Source organism: Emys orbicularis, chromosome 2 (genome assembly GCF_028017835.1).
Source record: "Emys orbicularis isolate rEmyOrb1 chromosome 2, rEmyOrb1.hap1, whole genome shotgun sequence".
NCBI lineage: Eukaryota > Metazoa > Chordata > Testudines > Emydidae > Emys > Emys orbicularis.
Genome location: NC_088684.1, coordinates 165,109,698 through 165,132,184, shown reverse-complemented (window position 1 = coordinate 165,132,184; position 22,487 = coordinate 165,109,698). Strand labels below are relative to the sequence as shown.

Sequence of the window (22,487 nt, the reverse complement as noted above, 5' to 3'; positions counted from 1 at the left end):
CTCAGTTCCTTCTCTACAGTCCCCAGCCTGAGACAGAGCTCAGCAGACTCATCAGAGAACTTTCTCTCCCCTTGTTTAAAATAATGTTCCTTGTTAGCTTAGCTTCCCAGTAGTAGTTAGATACCGCTTCCCCATCTCTTGTCTCCAAAAAAGAAAAAAGAAAAACCCTTCTTGTTCCTGCAGTGGCAGCCACTTCTGACATGCCTGGCTCCCCAGACTTGCCATGATGCCATTCCCATCTCAGATGGCCACTAGAAATGTATAAAATGCTTGGGGGAATCTCACATCCCCCAAAAATGTGCCCAATGCAGCAAACTGAAATCCAGGGCACCTAAGGACTGGGAGCTGAGACTCAAACTGCTCTTCCAAAAAATAGCAGCCTCTCTCAACCATAAAGGATACACCGAGAGGCCAAAAGTTCGCTGGGCAGGTCTACAGCCTCCCTCCCGGCATTTCCCTGACTCAGCACTTTTGACGTGCCGGGCTCCTCTGGCACCACGCAAAACCCACCTGCGGCTGCAGCGATAGCACAAAACACCAGTGTCGAGGCTTCGGGCTTCCAGCTGCCTGCCTCTCAGACGGCAGTGTTTGGCACCGCGAAGGATGCGGTGCCAACACATATTAGCCTGCCTGGCCCCCCGCAGGCTGTTCTCACTCTGCCAGTACTGTCATCCTCTGAACTTGCCGGGAGTGATACAAGGCTCAGGACACCAGTGCAGATGAACCCTCCTGCACAGCAAATTCCTCTCATGCAGCCCTCACCACACAGGCGCTGCGGCACCACAATTTACTCAGTCAAGGGACCTGCAGGTGTCACTTATCCTGCAGTCATCCCTACTTAACACCTACTTCTCTCCGGACACTCACACAAGGTCCGGACAGCTTTGTCCTGCTAACTCACACTTCTCCAGTGATGAGGAATCTGTGCTGCAGGGAGACTTTTCACCCTATCAGGTCTCCCATTCAGAGACCCCAATCAACATGGGTCATAAAAAAGCTACCTTGTCCTATTCCCAGGATCCTGCCCCATGGTATGCAAACCCGTGGATGGCACCACCCATGCCCTTCCCACCACAGTGGCAATATTGGGCTCCATGGACCCTTTATATTCGGGATCACACTCATTATGTCACCAAAGGCAGGGGTGAGATCTGCTTGGTACCGCCAGTAGACGAATCTGCCACTGAGTCACGACATCAGGCAGCCCCTTCACACCTGCAGGATCAGTCACGGTCTACCTCCTCCAACCCAGTAGACCCAGTAGTTACACCAGACGAAGCATTACTCCCTCCTCCCCCGATGTCTTTGGATGATTTCTCAAAATATCAGGACCTCTTTAAAAGAGTTGCCAATGAGCTAAGGATTAACCTGGAAGAAGTTCCTGAACAACAACATGAGCTAACCCACATCCTGCAACTATCTACTTCTTCCAGGATTGCATTTTACCTTATCAACGCAGCCCTCATGGAACCTGCCAAAGCCATCTGGCAAACACCGGCTGCAAGCCTACCTACCTGCAAGCGAGCAGATCGGAAGTACTTTATTCCTTCCAAGGGTTCTGAATTCCTTTCACTCATCCAGCGCCAAAATTCGCTGGTAGTAGAAGCAAAAGAACAAGCACCAGTTTCCCCGCTCCACCCCATCTGACAAGGGCAGTAAATGATTAGATCTGCTCGGGTGTAAGGTATACGCGTCTTCCACATTACAATTCTGGATAGCTAATTATGCAGCCGTTCTGGCAAAATATGACCACAAAAACTATAGTAAACTCATGGAATTTATTGATGACATTCCAGAGAAAAAGAAACAACAATTTACAGCCATAGTTTCTGAGGGACAAATCATCTCCCGTACCACTCTTCAGGCTGCTCTCGATGCGGCCAATACTGCAGCAAGATTCACTGCCACAGCAGTTGTGATGCGTTGAGGTTCATGGCTCTCATCCTCTTCCATTCCTTGGGAAGTCCAAAGTACCATTGAGGATCTCCCCTTCGATGGTGACAAACTCTTTACCTCCACGATGAATTATGTACTTCATTCCGTGAAGGACTCAAGGGCAATTCTCCAGTTTCTAGGAATCCAAACCCCTACAACCAGAAGGAGACAATATAGATACCAACCTTACCAGTGTCCATGCTACCCCACATATGCCCATCAATCTCATAGAGCACATAAGCAATAACAACAACAGCAATGCCAGAGACCCAGGTATTAACGCTGCCGTCCCAACTCGTCGGCAACATTTCAACCCCCTCTGACTAATAAGCAAATTTGAAGACTTGGTCAAGGGTTTAGAAAATACTATTCCCAATTCAGCGCTGACATCACCTGCCCCTATTTTTGGACATCGCCTACGCCCATTCTCCCATCAATGGCAGAACGTTACCACGGACAAGTGGGCTATAGAGGTCATCACAATTGGCTATTCAGTCCCTTTCCTATCCTTGCCTCCCACCCATCCACTCTCCCCGTCCCTCTTCAGGGACCCCTCTCACGAGCAACTGCTCCTCCAAGAAGTATATCTCCTGCAATTGGGAACAGTGAAAGTTGTGCCCAAAAAAACGCAGAGGAAAAGGTTTCTACTCCCATTACTTTTTAACAGAAAAGAAAACGGGGATGGCGACCGATTCTTGACCTCAGGAGGCTCAACAAATTCATCAAAAAGCAAAAGTTCAAAATGGTTACCCTCACCACCATAATCCCAGTGCTGGAGCAGGGCAATTGGTTTTCAGCCCTCGACCTACAGGACACCTATTTTCATGTGACTATACATCCGGCCCACAGACGTTTTCTTTGTTTTACCCTAGGTTCAACACATTTTCAATACACGGTGTTGCCCTTCTGCCTATCCACTGCCCCCCATGTTTTTTCCAAACTCCTAGCTGTCATCACTGCCTACCTCAGGAAACGGGGTTATTTCCTTACCTCGACAACTGTTTCCTCAAAGCCTCAACACTCGATGAAGCTCTTCGATCCACCCAACCGACTGTCGAATGCTTCCTGTTCCTCGGCCTACAAATAAACAGAAAAAAATCCACCTTATCTCCTACACAACAACTGGAGTTCATAGGAGCACACCTCGATTCCCGGAAGGGAATAGCATCTCTCCCACTCGATCGTTTCAACACCATAAAACTCCTGGACACAAAACTTTGCAACAGTCCTCAGGTCACTGCTCGGGACTGCCTACAACTTTTAGGCCACATGGACTCATGTACTTTCATGGTCAGGAATGCACGCCTATACATGAGGTGCTTCCAAGCTTGGATGGCCATGGTTTACAGACCGAACGTACACATTCTAAACAAGCCTCTATCCATACCCTTCAGAGTCAAGGACTCCCTCCTATGGTGGACAGTTCCCTCCAACCTCTGCCCAGGAGTCCCTTTTCTCCAGGATGCTCCATCCATTGTAATGACTACCGATGCATCCCTCACAGAAAGGGGAGTACATATGTCCCACCATACAGCCCAGGGACTATGGACTCCCACCAAAACCTCCCTACATATAAACGTCCTAGAACTTTGAGCTATACGCAATGCCTGCCGCCACTTCCTCCCATTCATTCAGAACCAACATGTTCGAATAATGACAGACAACATCACCTGCATGTTCTATGTAAACAGAAAGGGAGGAGCTCGACCTCACTCGCTTTGCACAGAAGCTATGAAGCTCTGGAATTGGTGTCTCGTGCACAACATCCAGATATCAGCCGCCTGCCTACCCGGGGCCCTGAATATCACTGTGGATGAACTAAGCAGATGATTTCCTGGGGATCACGAATGGGAGATAAACGAGATGGTCATACGCAACATATTCCACATTTGGGGCTACCCAACACTGGACCTCTTCACGACTGCGAAAAACAAGAAATGTCCCGAATTTTGCTCCAGAGCAGGACTGGGCAAAAATTCCCTAGGAGATGTGTTCATGATCTCATGGGATCAAGACTTACTGTACACATTTCCCCTGATACCACTTCTCCACAGGGTTCTGACAACGATACGAACAGCTTGTGCCACGGTAATTCTGATAGCCCTGTCATGACCCAGACAATCATGGTATCCGTTCCCCACCAGAATGTCAATTCGCCCACCGATTCCATTGCCCCTCACTCCAAACCTCCTATCGCAGCAACACGGCCGATTTCTCCACCCCAACCTATCCATGCTTCACCTCAAAGCTTGGTTCCTACATGGTTCTCACAAAATGAACTAGCATGCTCAGAACAGGTTCAAAGAGTACTCTTACACAGCAGAACACAATCTACTCGGATCACCCTAGCTCCGAAAGTGGAAGAGATTTACACAATGGTGCTCGACCAAACAAACTCCTCCCACTTCCGCACCTCTTCCATTAATACTTGACTACCTCTTAGACCTTAAGCAATCTGGCCTTTCTTTAAGCTCCAATCAAAGTCCACTTAGCTGCTATTACAACTTTTCACCACAAGATCGACGATACCTCTGTTTTTGCCCATCCAATCACCAAGCGTTTTCTCAAAGGGCTCCAGTCCCTATACCCGGATATTAAACCCCCTACCCCTCCGTGGGACCTCCATTTAGTATTAACATGCTTGACTCAACAACCTTTCGAGCCACTAGCCACATGCTCTCTCTTACACCTCTCCATGAAAACAGCATTTTTAGTGGGAATCACCTCTGCCAGACACACAGGAGAAATAGCAGCTCTCATGGCGGACCCACCATACACAATATTTTTTAAGGACAAAGTTACCCTCTGACTACACCCCAAATTTCTTCCAAAAGTGCATTCGTCCTTTCACATCAATGAACCTATAGACCTACCAACCTTCTTCCCCAAACTGCATGCAAACTCCTTCGAATCCACGATGCATACATTGGATGTACACAGGGCTCTGTCCTTTTATTTGGATAGAACCAAACCTCTTAGGAACTCTTCCAGACTCTGTCTCCATTCGGAGTGATCCAAAGGGACACCCATTTCTACCCAGATACTTTCCAACTGGATCTCCAGTTGTATCCGACTGTGCTATCAAATAAAGGATGCAACTCCTCCAGCCTTCATCAGAACTCACTCCACTAGATCTGTAGCTACTTCCTTGGCTTTTCTATGCAAAGTTCCTCTGGCTGGCATTTGTAAAGCAGCCACTTGGACTTCTGAACATACATTTGTTAAGCATTATGCCTTTACTCAAGGCCCTCTCACTGATACACGGTTGGGCAGAGCTGTATTATCTACCGTATTCCTACCAGATCCAAAGTCCCTACCTCATTGAGATACACTGCTTTTAAGTCACCTGGAGTGGAGCACCCACAGGAAAATCTCTCGAAGAAGAAGAAGAAGAGGAGGAGGTTACTCGCCTGTGCAGTAACTGACGTTCTTTGAGATGAGTGTCCCTGTGGGTGCTCCACTACCCACCCTCCTCCCCTCTATTTTGGAGTTGGGGTAGCCTCCATTGTAGAGAAGGAACTGAGGAGACCGGTCATGCACGCGTATTATTAAGGCATGCTCAACGCGTGGGGCAGGCTCTGCACATGCACGACCGGTCTGAGTACTGCTGTCAAAATCTCCGAGCGAAGGCACAGAGGCGCACTGACACCTGGAGTGGAGCACTCACAGGGACACTCATCTCAAAGAATGTCAGTTACTGCACAGGTGAGTAACCTCCTCTTCCATTGACCTAGCTACCATCTCTGGTGGAAGTAGATTACCTTTGCCGACTGGAGAATCCCTCCTATTGGCATAGGTAGTGTCTACACTGAATAGTGGCACAGCCACAGCGCAGCACAGCTGTCTCCTGTGTCTCTCTGAGGTGTAGGAGCCATGCTAATTCTCTGTCTCTCAACTTCAGCATCAGAATAAATCCTGCTGGTTTAGCTTGATGTCTTTACTGCAAATATGTAAATTGAGGTAAACCCACATTCCTTAGTCTAGGATGATCTGTTTATCGCCTTTATCTAGGCTAGGCTGTCTGGTCTTAAACATGTTCTAGTAACATCATACAGAGGGAATTCATAACTTCACATATAATGTTAACAAATGCATTTTACAATTATATTAATAACCAATGTTATTAGATTTCATATTATACTTCATAAGGTATATTTTGTACAGATATTATTGCAGTAGTGTGTAGAGTGTGAATACAGAGGTGCCTAGGGTCACCACAGGGTCCACAATGGATAGGTAGCTGCAAACATTTTGGACTTGTTCCTCCAAGTCCTTACCTTGCAGATGGTAATAATGTACAAGGTAGCTAGCTGCATTCCAATTCCAGTGTATGCCCTGCATGGGCACAAGTAAGCACTAGGGCAAGCATAGTCCTGCCATTGAGCAGTGTTATTGTGTCTCACACTTGCTCCCTGTTACTCGGAAGTGTGCAGGATAAAATGTGGAAATCAGTTGATGAAGAATAGGCATGAAGTAGGGGATGTGAGCTCTTAATGAGATATTTAGTGTGAGTCTGAACCAAGTGAGAATAGCATTTATTTGTTATAAATTTACCAGAGACATCTTTGTTATATGTTTAGTGACTCCAAGCCATAATGTCCACAGGGCTCTGTTTGATTATTTAGTAGTAATGAGAGATTTCATATTTAATTTATATGGGTTTTTAAATCATTTTTGTAAAGTTAATGTGGGCATTTTATTACAAATTACTTTCTTCTCGCCACTTAATATTCACTAGGTCGAATCCTAAACGTTTGTCTTGTTTGGTTTCCATGTGCCAGTACTTTATCTATAGCTGCATTCTGGGGCTGATATCCTGTTCTGTTTTCCTGCGGATAAATTATGAGTTGAAAATGGTGATAATGCTGATTGCATTGGTGGGCTACAATGTCATCCTCCTGCACACTCATGGCTCCACACTGGATGATTACAGCAAATTCCTGTATGCAAGGGCACCTATGAAAAGGTAGGTTGGTTATTTTAGCACGCTACTAGGGGAAGGGCAATTAATAATATTGCTTGTGTAGCAGAGCAGAACAGAGCTTGAATTTTTTTGGAAAAATATATATACATCTACAAATCCCAATTCAAGGATAACTGACTCCTGTGTACTGAATATATGATTTCATTGTATATGTAACAGTATTAGAATAAAAGAAATAAACCCATTCAGACTGCATAAATCATCTAATGTTTGCACTATATTATGGTTTGATTTGTGTTGTCATAAAAAAGGATCTTAGACATTAGTTCTTTGTTACCTGAACCCTGTTAAAATGTGTTGTTGTTTTTTTGCAAGCAGACAGAGCATCTTTTTTTCCCAGAATTAGGGCATTTGTCTTAAATTGTTAATGATATAATACGTGCATCTCAGAGCAAAGAGAGGTTTTTGTATGCAGAAACTACTCCTAGAGGGGGCAAAAGAATGGGTGTAATTGAGAATGACTTCTTAAGTGGATGAATATATAGCTTGCATTGAGTTAGTTGGGTCTTTGCTGTGGGCGGATAATTTTGTCCCTAACCTCCCTGTTACAGTGTAGAAAGGACATGTATTACTTCTACCCAACCTTTTTTAAAAAATACATTCTTATAAAGATAGCATTTGTAGGCAGTGCATATGCCATGGTAGAAAATCATGAGTGCTTTGAGTAAAATTCCAGTACTTTTCCTTCTAACTCCCTTCACTGATCCAGGTCTTAAGGCATTAGGATTCCATGGAATAAGAATCTGAATAGAATAGTGAGACTTACACTTTGCATTTTCAAAGGTAAACAGAAACACAATGCAACACAGAAATGGGGAAGTGAGGAGATATATTCATATACACACCACACATGTATAGTTGACATCCCTGTGATATATTGCAGAACCATTTGATGTGTTACATTTCTCATACACCTTTGACTACCCGCACTTTGCCACTAAGGCTGTGTTTACACTAGCATTTTTCTTAAAACTTTCCCACCAGTGGGAACAACAGTGGGCTTGCTGATGTAGATCAGCTTCTGGAAGTGTAGACCAAATCCCTCTCCATACATTTTCTCATCTCAAAGGAACTGAGGATTTTAATAAGCTGTCCAGGGGAGGTGGTTAGTGTGGTTCTTGCCTTGTGTGGTTCTGAGCTTGAGAAGCCTCTTGGTACCTTATGATTTCATTTAATTTTTTCACAATCATGAGATGTGGTTAGTCACTGTATGGGAGCAGAATGTAGTACTGCCATCACAAACTCTCTCTACAGTCTACTTAAACCAACATATTGAAAAGCAATCAGAAACTCTCCTTTAACAAGCAAAAAAAAAGCATTATATATATTAAATTTAATATTATTCTCCAGGTTTACATTGTACAGTCAGGAAGCAGGGCCCATTATATAAATAAATGCAGTAGTACAGCTTTAATATTCCAGAAAACAATAAAGCAATTTATATTAAAGTTTTTAGTTTGATTACTAAAAGGTTGTGCAAGGAGTTTACAGCACAGAAATGAGGGGAGAAAACCAAGACTGTGATTAAGAATTAAGATTTCAGATTTTTTTTTCCTTTTTGAGCAATTCATTTTAGCTGTGTTTCTGTTTTACAGGCCAGGAATATTGAAAGACCTGAAGACAATGGGTTCTGTGTCTCTCTTTATATTCTTCGTGACATTACTAGTTCTTGGTAGACAGGTACGAAGAATGCTCTTTTCATCTGCTTTACTATCTTTGAATGCATATGTGTGTTTGTGTCTGTGTTTACATATACACATAGAGTGGTATTATGTAAAAAATTAATGAGAATGCAACCAGCATCCATGGTAAACCTTTGATTTCAGCACTTCTGTAATTTTACCTTGGAAAACTGTTTTGGCTACAAGATTGCTAGATTACTCTGAAGGAAGGAGTAAAGTGAATGTTTTGGCAAAGTAGAATTTACAGATCATTTTAAAAATTGCCGTGATTTGGAATTTTGAGTTTTATTTAACATTTCTTTGTCTCCCTCTTATTCAAACACCACTTGGTATTACCTCTTCAACCTTCCCATTTAGTTTTTACCTTGATAACACATTGGCTAGAGTTGCTTAATTACAACCTATTTTCTTCATAATTATTACTCATTGATGCAGACAAAATGAGACAACTATGCGATAGTCTGGTTAAATGTGGAGGCTGCAACTTTATTAAAACTATTAACCAGTGGGGGACTACTCCACAAATTACCTAGCAGGGCTGTTCCAGTGGGGATTTTAACTGGGCACCATGACACCTGTTTAACCACATGCCTGCCCAGGGACTTAGGCTGGAAGCTGGAGTCCCCAGTCCATTCCTCTCCTCCACTCAGGAGGTAAGAGAGATGAGATACAGGGAGCCATATGTTGCACAAGAAATGGAGGCATACCACTTCATTGCACAGTGTGATGCTCAGGACCCATACTCAAGCAAGCCATTGGGCTACAGGGACCTCATATCAGACACAATTTAACCCACCTGCTACACTGGACCCACCATAGTTGCAATGCTACGTCTACGCTGCGCGCTTCTTTCAGCAGCATGTACGGTATGCACTCAGGTAGCCCCTCCACCATGGGTTTAAGCAGTACTGTAGACTGTGAGGCACAACTTAGATGAATAGAGTAGAGACACGCATGTTGGATGTGGGTATGTACCTGAATATGTACCCTACAGACGCTCTTCTTTCCCAAGCCATGCCTCCCATCTGCACTAGAATACCATTTATTTAAATATTTTTGGATTTTCTACATTGTCAAATATATTGATTTCAATTACAACGCAGAATATAAAGTGCACAGTGCTCACTTTATATTTATTTTTTATTAAATATTTGCACTGTAAAAAACAAACAAAATAGTATTTTCCAATTTATCTAATACAAGTACTGTAGTACAATCTCTTTATCATGAAAGTTGAACTTACAAATGTAGAATTAGGTACAAAAAAACCTGCATTCAAAAATAAAACAATGTAAAACTTTGGAGCCTACAGGTCCACTCAGTCCTATTTCTTGTTCAGCCAATCGCTCAGACAAACAAGTTTGTTTACATTTGCAGGAGATACTGCTGCCCGCTTCTTGTTTACAACGTCACCTGAAAGTGAGAACAGGCATTTTCATAGCACTGTTGTAGTCAGCATCACAAGATATTTACATGCCAGATGCGCTAAAGATTCATATGCCCGTTGATGCTTCAACCACCATTCCAGAGGACATGTGTCCACGCTGATAACAGGTTCTGCTCAATAATAATCCAAAGCAGAGTGGACCGACACATGTTCATTTTCATCATCTGAGTCAGGTGCCACCAGCAGAAGGTTGATTTTCTTTTTTGGTGGTTTTAGTATGACCAGATCACAACAGTAAAATATCAGGACACATTGGGGTGCCGTCAGCCCCGCCCACAGTCCACCCCCACTCCTCCCAGGCTCCGCCCCCACTCTGACCCAGGTCGCGCCCCCTCCCCGCTCGGCCCTCCTGCCACCGCGCCCTTCCTCACCCCCCAGCCCACCGCTGGCTTGCTGTGTCCCTCCTCAGTCCCCCACCCACCACTCGCCTCTTCACCCTCCTCACCCACCGCTCGCCTCCTCACATCCCCCGCCTGTCGCTGGCCCGCTGCTCACCTCTTCACCCTCCCTGCCCCTGCTCGCCTCTTCACCCCCCCCCCCCCGCCCGCTTGGGTGCCGACTTCCCCTCTGTCCGGTGGGTGCTAGCCCACCCCCCCACCTCTTCCCACTCCTGCACTGCCCTCGCCCCGCCCCCATTCCACCCCCTTACCCCAAGTCCCCACCCCTGCCCCGCCTCCTCCCCTGAGCTCGCCACATCCCAGCTCCTCCTCCTCCCTCCTGGAAAGTCCTAAGTGCCGCCAAACAGCTGTTAGGCAGCGGGGGGCGGAATCACTGGGAGGGCGGGGGAGGAGCGGGGACGCGGTGCGCTTGAGGGGGGGAGAAGGAGGCAAGGAGGAGGGAGCTTGGCTGCCGGTGGGTGCAGAGCACTCGCTAATTTTTCCCAGTGGGTGCTCCAGCCCTGGAGCACCCATGGAGTTGGCACCTCCCTCCCGCTCGCCTCCTTACCTGAGGATTTTTCTCCCAGCTCAACATGTGTGTGGTTTCTTAGGAAGAGGCAGTACCCCTCTCTGCTGACGGTGAGCCCCCTTGTAACTCATTCTCCCCCAAAAAATAAACAAAGAGAAGAAATAATTCCTCACACTTGGAAACTTTTTTAGAATTAAGCCTAATTTGCACTTACAAAATTTTCAGAACATAGTCTATACATCAATTACATATACAGTATTTTGATATTACAATGTTTAAAAATTGTTCCTCTTAACACTTTTTCCAAGTGTCTTTTGTTTTTATCTGCCCACTTAAATCCCATTGCATTACAAAATTTTAAAGGGAGGTAGATTTTGATATTGGGTCATGCAAGAGGTGTTTTTCAAGAGCAGAGTTGTTAAGAAGTTTCATAAATTGTCATTATTTAAAAAGTACAGAAGATGGTTTATCTATGGAGAAAAAAGAACACTTGGCAGTGGAGTATCTATTAGTTGTTGTCTTCCAATCTGCGTCAGGCTGGTTTTGAAAAATAAAAGGAATCTCCATGGTCTGATAATGACTTCTGCTATATTTTCCATTAAAATTCTCCATTGATCTAAGGAAATAAACACAGGTCTTGATTTGTATCTCCATCTCTTCCACTGATAATCCTTAATAAATCTATGCACTCCACAATCTTCATTCAGTAAGAACTCATACCATCATTCCAAGGTGGACTGACATGATTTGCCCCATATTTCAGGTATTGTAATTGAGGATTAGAGAGTCTGAGAGGCATGCCAAGGCTTGTATAGGAATTTTGTGGCTGAGCTAGGAAGAAAACCTTGATAACTGATATAATAGACTCATATCTTATCCTCAAGACCATATTGCCTTACATACAAATTACCTTACATACACTTTATTTAGTTAAACCAACTGTAAAATTGAGCTAATCATGCTTACCCAAATTTGTAAAGTGCTTTGCTTTTATATATAATATACCATGGAAAAACACTAGGAAAGCACAAAGGCTTATTATCTGAACTAAGGCACAGAGAAACCCAGTGCCTTTACTGAGATGCACAGTGGCATAGTGGTTTAGGCGTAAGCTGTAGATTCTAATCTTGGGTCAGTCTCTTACCAGTACTTCTCTACATCAACCCTTATTACGTTTAGTGAGCTCCCTCTGTAGAGCTGTGTTCTTTAAAAATAAAGGCAGCACTTTCTCTCCTCACCTTTCTGTTGTACACAAGGTCAGGAGTCACAGCCAAGAAAGTAGCTGATCCCTGTTCCAGGAAAGCTGGGTCTCTTCAGTATTCAGAGGATTCTATACCTGCAGGGACCCTGCTTGTGAGGTTTGCAAGACATTCACAAATCCCTTTGTGGGTACATTCAGGAGATACCTCTGACTAATAGGTGAAAGTAGGAAACTATCTTAGTTTTTACATTTTCTATAAAAATAACAAGATTTAATAGGATTTTTACTTTGTTATATATAACACTGGTTATACTGTGGAAATGCTAATAAAAATGAAAATTAAAAACAAGTCGATACAAATAAAACATCTGAGACTAACTGGTCCTTTGTTTCTAAAATTGACTAATAAGTCTAAATACATAAGGGAAGAGGGCTAGATTCACAAAGGGGGGACGTAGGCATTGTAACACCTAACCCCTAGGCAGCCAGCCACCCAGTGAAGTTCACAGCCCTAGGGTGCTCAGGCTCCCCTGGGAGAGTTACCTGACTGATTAACAAAGGGATTCCCAGAAGCCAGCAAGCTGAGTGGGGAGCCACCTAACCTAGCTGGGAGTGAAATGCTGAGGAGAGGCGTGGGGCTTCACAAAGGTTCTTTGGCACCTAGCTCTCATTGATCTGGGCCTGAGGTGCCTCACTGACAGATCGGAGAGGGGCAGTTGTAAACCCTTTCCTGGATCTAGGCTCCTAAACCCGGTCAGCCATTTCTCACAATAAAAAGGGAGAGACCCATCCCACTATAGCCAATAATGTGGTTATGTTATTTGCTTAGGTTGTGGGAGAGTCAAGTCCCCGCCCCAATAAATATTTAAATTAAATTAATGGAGATATCCTATCTCCTAGAACTGGAAGGGACCTTGAAAGGTCATTGAGTCTAGCCCCCTGCCTTCACTAGCAGGACCAAGTTCTGATTTTGCCCCAGGTCCCTAAGTGGGCCCCCTCAAGGATTGAACTCACAACCCTGGGTTTAACAGGCCAATGCTCAAACCACTGAGCTATCCCTCCCCCCCAGAATATCAGGGTTGGAAGGGACCTCAGGAGGTCATCTAGTCCAACCCCCTGCTTAAAGCAGGACCAATCCTCAGACAGATTTTTGCCCCTAAATACCCCCTCAAGGATTGAATTTACAACCCTGGGTTTAGCAGGCCAATGCTGAAAGCACTGAGCTATCCCTCCCCCTGTAATTATAGTAATTTATACAAAGTAGAACAGCTTTAACAAGAGAGACTGAGCCAATAGCCTGGCAGTTAGGGCACTCACCTGGGAGTTGGGAAAACTGGGTTCACGTCCCTGCTCCAAATCAGGTTGAATAGGGATTCAAAACTGGATCTCCCACGTTTCAGATGAGTGCCTTGGTTACTGGGTGGATTAGGGATGGACACATTCTCTCCCTCCTGACCTTCTTGCTTCCAGCTGTTTTTTGTGTGGTTGGGTATGCTCTGAGTACAACTACCGTATTGGGTCCCACACATGAGATAGATGGAAGAACACCAGGTTTGAGAATCCTATGGGGGCTAAGGCATGAGCAAGAGCTCTGAACAGCTGGTTAGCTGTGGGGCATCATCAGGGTTCGTTGGCTTTACGCATGTCCTCCAGTTGAAACATGGGCACCTACGGTGTTAGGCAGAAGCTGAGTGGTGTCTTTGTCGTGCCTAAACGTTGGACTTAGGCAACTAACTTCCTCTTTAGGTGTCCTTCATGAATCTAGTCCAGAGAGAATGCATTTTTAGTGTACAGTACTTTAGCAGTATTTTCTAACACTTCTTGTTAAATTCACAGCTACTTTTGATGATGTATCTTTATTCACGATATCAAAGTTCTCTTCACAATATTACTGTGGCATCTTAGATTTAAAGAGATAAGTAATAAAGTAGTAAATAAATGATTTATTTAATACAAACCTTAAACAGACTAGAAGACTTTTTGAAGACTATAGTTCACATAGCACCTTGTTTTACCCAGTCTTTTCAACACAGATGTTTGATATCATATGAAAATTGAAATTTGATAGAGTATTTAGAATTCATGGCTTCAAAATTGTGTTTCAGCTTTCCAGTTTACTTTTAACTAGCTATGGCAATCACTGTGGCATTTCAGTTTTTTAATAGACTTATTCTGCATTATCATACTTGGTGGCCTTTTCCTTTGTCATCCTTATTAGGAACCACCTGGGTAGGAAAGACTGTTTGTTTTTCACTGTAAATTGACACTTCCTTAATATGATTGCAACAAGGAGTTGAAAGAGTACTTCTTTTAATTGGACAGTAAAATAGGTATTCTAGAAAAGTGACTGCTGCCTTTTGCATAATGAGGTCAATTTTGAAACAAGATTGGTCATAAACTGATTCTTTGTAATAAGGAATTGTCATTTGGTGGTCAGGATGACTGCAGAATGTCAACAATAGAATCCTAGAAAAGGTGAATTGTGTACAGGTTCTCTGTTCCTTTAAAAACTGCCTCTGTACACACTTAACTATTCCCACTCTGGTTTCCTTTGTTTACCACTTGAAAACACTCAATAGCAATATGTATAGCTCCTTCAGAAGCTGCAGATTCTTTGCTTGTTCTGCGTCACTATCCTACTAGTTCCAGCTTTAGCTTGGACAACATGATCCTGCTGAAATGCTAAGACCAATTTTACTTTCATGAATAAAGGTGTTCTCCTTTTGGTTGCAGAGGCATTATACTTCTAGTGTCCGGTTTAATTTAAACTTACATTCTTCCTCCCACAGTAGATATATCAAAGTAGATAAGTTAATTAATCTTACAGTTTCTCTTTTTGTTTTGTAACTAAAATATGTGCATAGTACTTGGTTCTCACAATCCAGCCTGTCATTGGTATCTAAAGCCAGATTCAGTCCATTGATCTATACGTGTTAAACTGAGGCATGGTTTTTTTCTACTATTTCCTTTTAGAGTTTGTGTTCACAGATACCCTTTTCACTCCACTGTCATTTATCTGCATTTCCTTTGAAACCACATAAAATCATTGTAATAATATTTGGGTGCCTTGTTCTACTGTTTTAACATCTTAGACTGTAGCCTCAACAAGGCAACTATGCATCAGTTCATACTGTGATAGCACTCTTCTATCCAGAAGAACTGTATGCATTTTTCTGTAAAAGTTTACTAAGATTACTAAGTACACCTCTACCCCGATATAACGCTGTCCTCGGGAGCCAAAAAATCTTACCGCGTTATAGGTGAAACTGCGTTATATCGAACTTGCTTTGATCCGCCAGAGTGCGCAGCCCCGCTCCCCCCCGGAGCACTGCTTTACCGCGTTATATCCGAATTCGTGTTATATCGGGTCACGTTATATCAGGGTAGAGGTGTAGTAGTTGAAGAATGCATCAAATTATTTCCATAATCTTGTTCTTTAGTGCAATGTCTAGGAGTCTTTTTCAGACCTCACAACAGTTTTAATCTGGTAGAACTCCACTGACTACATTGGAATTGCTGTTGACTTATACCAGTCTAAATTAGATCATAATCAGGCCCATATAGTCTTTACTGTACAGATTTTGAAAATTTCACTATTATCCATTTTGGAGGAGTTTGCACAGCTTATGATGAAATTGCCAAATTTGCAACATCCCACAATAACCCTAACACAACAATCTTAATTCCATAGTATTGTGAATTGTCTAGATTTAGGAATTTCTACTGTCCATATCTATCAAGGTAGATGCCAGTATGCAGAGGGTCTAGTTATAACAGAAAAAGTTCCTTCTCATGGCATGACATTGTGCAAGAGTCAGGAAGCCACTAAATAAAATAAAATTTTTCAGCTACATACATGATCATTGCAGAGTCACAAGAAATTGGAAAGCAGTGAAGAGACTTAGGACAGCCAGGAGCGCCGCCAGCTTTTCTGCCGCCCTAGGCAGTGGAAGGTCCCGCCCCGAAATGCCGCCCCCCACAGAGGCGGCGGAAGGTCCTGCCGCCAAAATACCTCCGCGGTCGCCGCCCCCCAAATTGTAGCGCCCTAGGTGACCGCCTAGGTCACCTAATGGGTTGCGCCAGCCCTGAGGACAGCATGGGAAATGAGAATGGAGATGCTGTGGTGAAAAGGAAAAAATATATACTATATACTGTAATCTACTCTTATAGTGAGATTTAAGACAGGACAGCATCACAAAAAGAAACCTCCCAAAAGCAAACCTGTCAAAGATCTACTGTCACTTCTGCTACTAGAAATAAATTGTATTTGAGAAGAATCTGCTCTACTACTTATATCTCTAGGTTAGTGGGCAAACAAATTTGTTTGCAGCATAGGCCTCGTCATTTTAGGTATTGTTCTTAGGGCTGCCCAAAAATCTTTATAAACACTGTAGGGGAGAAGAAAAACTCTGATATGCATATTTTAAAAGTGATTTAAAAATCAAAAATGTTAGGATATACAATTTGATGTGCAGCTTAATTAAAAAGATTTAAAAATAGCTAATTTAAAAATTCCAGCTTGACTGTATCCCTTTAATATTTTCATTTTTGTTACTCTTTTGCTTTATGAAACTTTGTCCGTACTCAGAAAAAATATTAATATTATGTTACACTTCTAGTCTCTGTGTACTGATCAACTGTCTGATTTTTGCTGTAGTACACCCTCTTTATCAGGCTGATTGAACCAAGGAAGATGAATATTAGTGTAGTGTGTACAGATAGTTCTTCTTAACTGTCTCATGTTACAAAGTGTAGTTGTAGCTGTGGTGAGCCAAGGATATTAGAGACACAAGATGGGTGAAGTAATATCATGTATTGGACCAACTTCTGTTGGTGAGAGAGACACTGTACCTTGAATGGTCCGTCAGAATATGTGCTACCTAGTTATGTATGCTAACAATCTGTTCCACCTTGGATTTAGCTGTGGTGCTCGGAGTATATTTCCCAGACCTGAAGAAGAGCTCTGTGTTGCTTGAAAGCTTGTCTCTCTCACCAACAGAAGTTGGTCCAATACAAGATATTACCTCACCCATCCTATCTCCCATGTTACAAAAGAAATCCGGTGTTTTAGACCCCAGTTTGCCTCCATCCCAAACAAGGTAGAAGTTACCTTATTTAGTAATTCTAAATTCTTTTTCTCATAAATTTTGAATTGTGAAATGAAAGGCACAAAAAGCATGGTTGGATAAAAAATGTAAATTCCCTATCATTTAAGGCATTCTGCCCTGTGGGGTTTGTTGTTGTTGTTTTGTCCCCTATTTTAGGTCAGTCTCCCACAGTGTCCCAAATTTTGTGCTTACTAAGTTGAGAGATAAAACATACGTCAAAATGGGCACCTGGGACTAACTTCAGTGGAGTATGGGGCCACATATACAAGAGAAGCTTGATAACAGGGAGCCTCTTAAGGAGGGTGTACTGTGCTTATTTTGTCTCTTAAAACCTGTACTCGAGCAGGACAAGATGCCTATTGTTTCTTTACTTCTGTGTCCTCTTGTAACAGAATGAATATTACTGTAGGTTAGACTTCCTGTGGAAGAACAAGTTCAAAAAAGAGCGTGAGGAGATTGAGACCATGGAGAACCTGAATCGGGTGCTGCTGGAGAACGTGCTTCCTGCACACGTGGCTGAACACTTCTTGGCAAGGAACCTGAAGAATGAGGTCAGCCACTGCTAACTATCAGCTACTCTGTGATGAACACACACAAACTGGGCATATCATTCAAAACAATCATTAAATAGGTCCATATTGATAGGATTGTAAATTTACTAATTATTTTCTTTTCTTTACAATAATTTAAAGGTCTGTTTTACACCAGAGACTGCGGCACGGTAGCTTGCAATAGGAAGTGGGAAATTGTTTAAATGACAAAGTACTTTGTCATCCAAGAAGCAAGATACAGACTTGGGAGGAGGAAAAAGGAGAGGGAAGGAGAAAAGAGATGATTGAATGGACCTGAATTTACATTGAAATTAATTGTTTTCCTCTAGTGGCAAAATGGAGCTGTATTTGAGTGCTGCATTTGCTGCTGGTGTCAGGAATGCCTAGCTATCAAAGGAAAAGTTAAAAAAATTAAGACAGAGGGAATGCATTCATTCAGAAAAGAATCTTCAATGCCTCAGTATCCATTTCTTCTCAGCTTAAGGACTTGATGAAAAGTCCATGGAAGTCAATAGAAAGACTCCCATTGATTTCAGAGGGCTGTAGACCAGCGCCTAAATGTTCCTAAAGGTGTAGTAACGAAGAATGAAAGAAAGTGCTTATAAAGTAGAGAGTAAAATTCTTGCAAAAATAACTGTATTTAACAGAGTAATGATTTCACAATAAATCAAAATAGATACGTAGCTGTGTTGTTTCATCTTTGATGGTTAGGTCAGAAAGAGCAGTATTTCTTCCATCATTTCAGCATGCAGTAAGACCTAATAGTAAAGTACTGCATATAAAAACTTTTCTGCTCTTCCCTACCTATTAGCTGTTATCCAGTCTGAAAATAATTGGCAGAAGATACTGGTGAACCACTGACGTCTTTGGCTTTGTGCCAGGTTGGCACAGCTCCAGTTCTCAGCTCAGGTGTTAAAGACAGCAAGCCATTAGGAGTCTACTTTCTCAAATATGCTATTGCAAAGCTGCCCGACAGAGTAGCACCATCTGCTCACCTAACTATAGGCAACCAGATTTGTATTCTCACCCTCAAGCTTATTGTGATTGAAATTAGCTTTAGATAAATTTGCTGATGATCAGCAACTGTGATGTGCTGAGCCCTCTGAGCTGTCATGTCAAGCAAAGTAAAAATTGGTTTGGCATGCTTTAATGGCTCTCCCTTAAAAAAAAGATTAGAGTGATACTTCTGTTAGTTATTTTTTTCTTAAACTAGCTTCAAACCCATTTCTCAAACGAACGAGATCCAACTACTAGATTAATTTTGGAAACACTTAGGAATATTAGCATACTACCGCTTTATGTGTGCTGTGTTCTAAACATCAACTGTTTCCTCAGATTTGTTTTAATTAATGCCATTAAGGGTATGGAAAACCACTTAAAACTTTCTGATTTGTTGCATCTATGCTTACTACAAGCTTTCTTTGTAACATTGGGGAAGGACATTGTAATTGGGAATGATGATAAAATATATAAAGAAAGTCAGAATAGAGTTAAAATAAATTCTTTTGAGATGGCCTCATTTCAGTGGTGGGGGCCAGAAGGATGGGGGGGGGGGCGGGTGCGTGCACATACATGTATGTTAGAGCTGGATAAATAAAGGAGAATTTTTTAAAGAACATTTTAAATGTCAAAATTTATATTTGTTGTGTTCATAACCCATTGCATTTGTTTGTTCCAAATATTTGTGCAAACACAATTTCATTTAAGACTATGTTTGTGGAAAACAGTTTGACCCTGTTTCTAAAATTCATTTAATGATTAAACCAAATTTGTGTCAAAAGTAGTAATGTAGGATCTAGTCTAGAATATAATTTGTGAGATTTATGTGAAAGACAAACAAGACAAATATGGTAGGGAAGAAGAAAATATTGGGGACAGAATGAAGGAGGAAAAAAGGAGGTAGATGGAGAATGAGTGGGATCCGATAGTGGGAATCTATCTTTAAGAGACCCAGTAGTGGTCCACACCAGGAAGTGCAAGTGGCTAATGCAGTGGTCTCAGAGCAAACTGTAATAAATGTCTGTTTGTTGGAACCTCCAGGATTTTGTGTCTGTATCAGATACCAAGCTGGGAAAATTACCATCAGGAGAGAAAAGGAAGGTAACAAAGGATGAATGCGAAGGATAGGAGACGGGGCTGGGATTAGAAAGATCCACTTTTCACTAGTGTTTCCCACTTAACATATATTGTAGGCTCAAGATCTCTGTCACTCTCAATTTCTGTGAGAGGCAAAGCACTCAGATAATGTGGGCACTTTACTACTGTGAGCTCACCTGCAAGCTCACTACAGAGTCCATTAATTGCCATAGTAATCTGTTCTTCCTCTGCAGCCAACGCCAGTACAGTGGTTAGGCCAGCACAGCAGTCTGCCCCATTAGGAGGGATGGAAAGAAAGAAAGCAAGTGCCATGGCCCTACCAAAGATAGTGCAAAGCAGGACCTGATTGTTCCTCCATCCTTCACAAGATCTCTAGGACCAATCAAGTCAGCAGCTGGGCTGTGGAGGGGGGAAGGACAGGAGGGCCTGGCAGAAGAGATTGAGATTCAATAGGAGGGGGAAGGGAACTTGCCACAAGGGGCAAAACATTTAATTTTGGTGGACGATGCAAGCCATTCATTCTCAGACTGTTTCCTTTCCCTTCTCCCTTCCTTTTCCTCTTTGCCCTCTGGAAGATGCTGCCTTCCAAGTCTTGGGAACTTCCTTCTTTCAGAGGTGATCTCGTTTTCTTTGTCCCTTGCAGATGTTGGCAACTAGGCAAGATCCTTTGCCAGGACTTTCTCCTCAGAATCGGAAGTGCAAGCTTGATTCACTGTTTTTATTTTAAATTCAACAATATGTATTCTTTAAGTAATGGTTTATTTTAATATTTGTTAAAATTACATGGAACTAAAACTGCCCTTTCCTTTGAGTTAGTTACAGCTATTCAGGATGTCTGGGTGACAGACAGGGAACGCATTGATGTCTGTTGCATTAGATTTTCAAGTATACAGAAGCTTAGGCATAATGTTTTGGAGAGTTCTGCTTTACAGAGAAATGCTTTTCCCAAGTTAAGGAAATCTGATTGCTGAAGCCCTTATTATATCAACAAGCCAAATAACTTCATTATATTGGTGTTCCTGTTTGAAATCCTCTCATCACCTTTGTGAGGGCCATGCTGACTGCTTGGCTTTGTATAAACCTGACCCATTGGTGTCTTAGCCCTAGTCTACACTACAAACTTATGTTGGTATAACTATGCCCAGATCTACACTAGCGGGGGGGTCGATCTAAGATACGCAACTTCAGCTACGCAAATAGCATAGCTGAAGTCAGCATATCTTAGGTCGACTTACCTGGCTGTGAGGACGGCGGCGAGTCGACCGCTGCCGCTCCCCCGTCGACTCCGCTTCTGCCTCTCGCGAGCTGGAGTTCCGGAGTCGACGGGGAGCGTGATCAGGGATCGATTTTATCGTGTCTACACTAGACACGATAAATCAACCCCCGATAGCTCGATCTCTACCCGCCGATCCGGCGGATAGTGAAGACCTGCCCTATGTCATTCGGGGGCATGGAAAATCCACACCCCCTGTGCGATGCAGTCATAGCGAACCAACTGCTAGTGTATGCAGCACTATGTCGATGGGCGGGCTTCTCCCCTCGACGCACCTATGGCCTCTCGGGAGGGTGGATTAACTACGCCAAGGGGAGAAGCCCTTCCATCAGCACAGGCAGCATCTTTACTAAGCACTACAGCTGTACGGACAGTGGCGCTGCTGCAGTGCTGTAAATGTACACAAGCCCTTAGACATTAACACCAGGATCTACAGCATTAGCCTGTGTGTCACTGTAGCTGAGCTCCACCTGCCCCTTCAACATATGCCGTGCAGTAAGTGTTCACATCTCCAGTTTGTCTGTCCGTTTTTCAGGGAGGGGTAACCCTGTTTTGCCACTAGAAAGGTTATATTTAGATCTACACGTGGTACAGTCCCACTTGCAACCCTTTCTCTTCAGTTATTTGTCCTCTTCTTGGTGTACAACCAACAGTACTAGGGTGTAATGCACATTGATGCTTTCTGAGTCACAGCAGCACATCTGTACCCGCACTATGCACATTCTCACAACAGTGCCTTTACTCTCTCCCTTATCATTGTGCATTGCACAATTACCACTACTGCTTCTGGGCAATGAACCTGTTCCACAGGGAAGACCAAAAACGCTCCTTCATAACAGCAAGGGTCATGTGGGCTCTGTGTGTGATGTTTATATGGCAGATAACCCTACGGTCCATAAGTGGACCAACAGTCCATCTAGTTCAGTATCCTGTCTGAGACAGTGGCCAGTACCAGTTGCTTCAAAGGCAGATACAGGAAATACTGCAGTGAGCAGTTAGAGAATAATTTGTGCTTAGGGAAATTCTCTTCCTAACCACTATCAGTTATTGGTTGGCTCTTGCCCTTAAGCATGAGGTTTTATTTCCCTTCTAAAATATTTTTATCCTACCTAATATAACTATGGATGTTGTTATCCTAATAACTTTAACAAAAGGCTAATCCTTTTTTGAATCCTGCTAAGTACTTGGCTTTAACATTATCTTATGGCAGCAAGCTCTTCACATTTATTATTCCTTGGGTAAGAAAGTATTCCATTTAATCAGCTGCAGTTTAAATTTGTTGCATTTCAGTTTCATTGGCTGT

The 22,487-nt window shown here is 42.9% G+C and overlaps 1 protein-coding gene across 1 annotated transcript in view; it reads left to right on the top strand.

Moving 5' to 3' along the window:
• ADCY2 (adenylate cyclase 2) overlaps positions 1-22,487 on the top strand; it is a 456,889-nt gene that overhangs the window by 417,698 nt on the left and 16,704 nt on the right. Inside the window, exons 17-20 of the mRNA XM_065398381.1 lie at positions 1,018-1,596; positions 6,717-6,867; positions 8,496-8,599; positions 17,656-17,814. Coding sequence (XP_065254453.1) covers positions 1,018-1,596; positions 6,717-6,867; positions 8,496-8,599; positions 17,656-17,814 — 993 coding nt within the window. The remainder of the gene's footprint in view (positions 1-1,017; positions 1,597-6,716; positions 6,868-8,495; positions 8,600-17,655; positions 17,815-22,487) is intronic.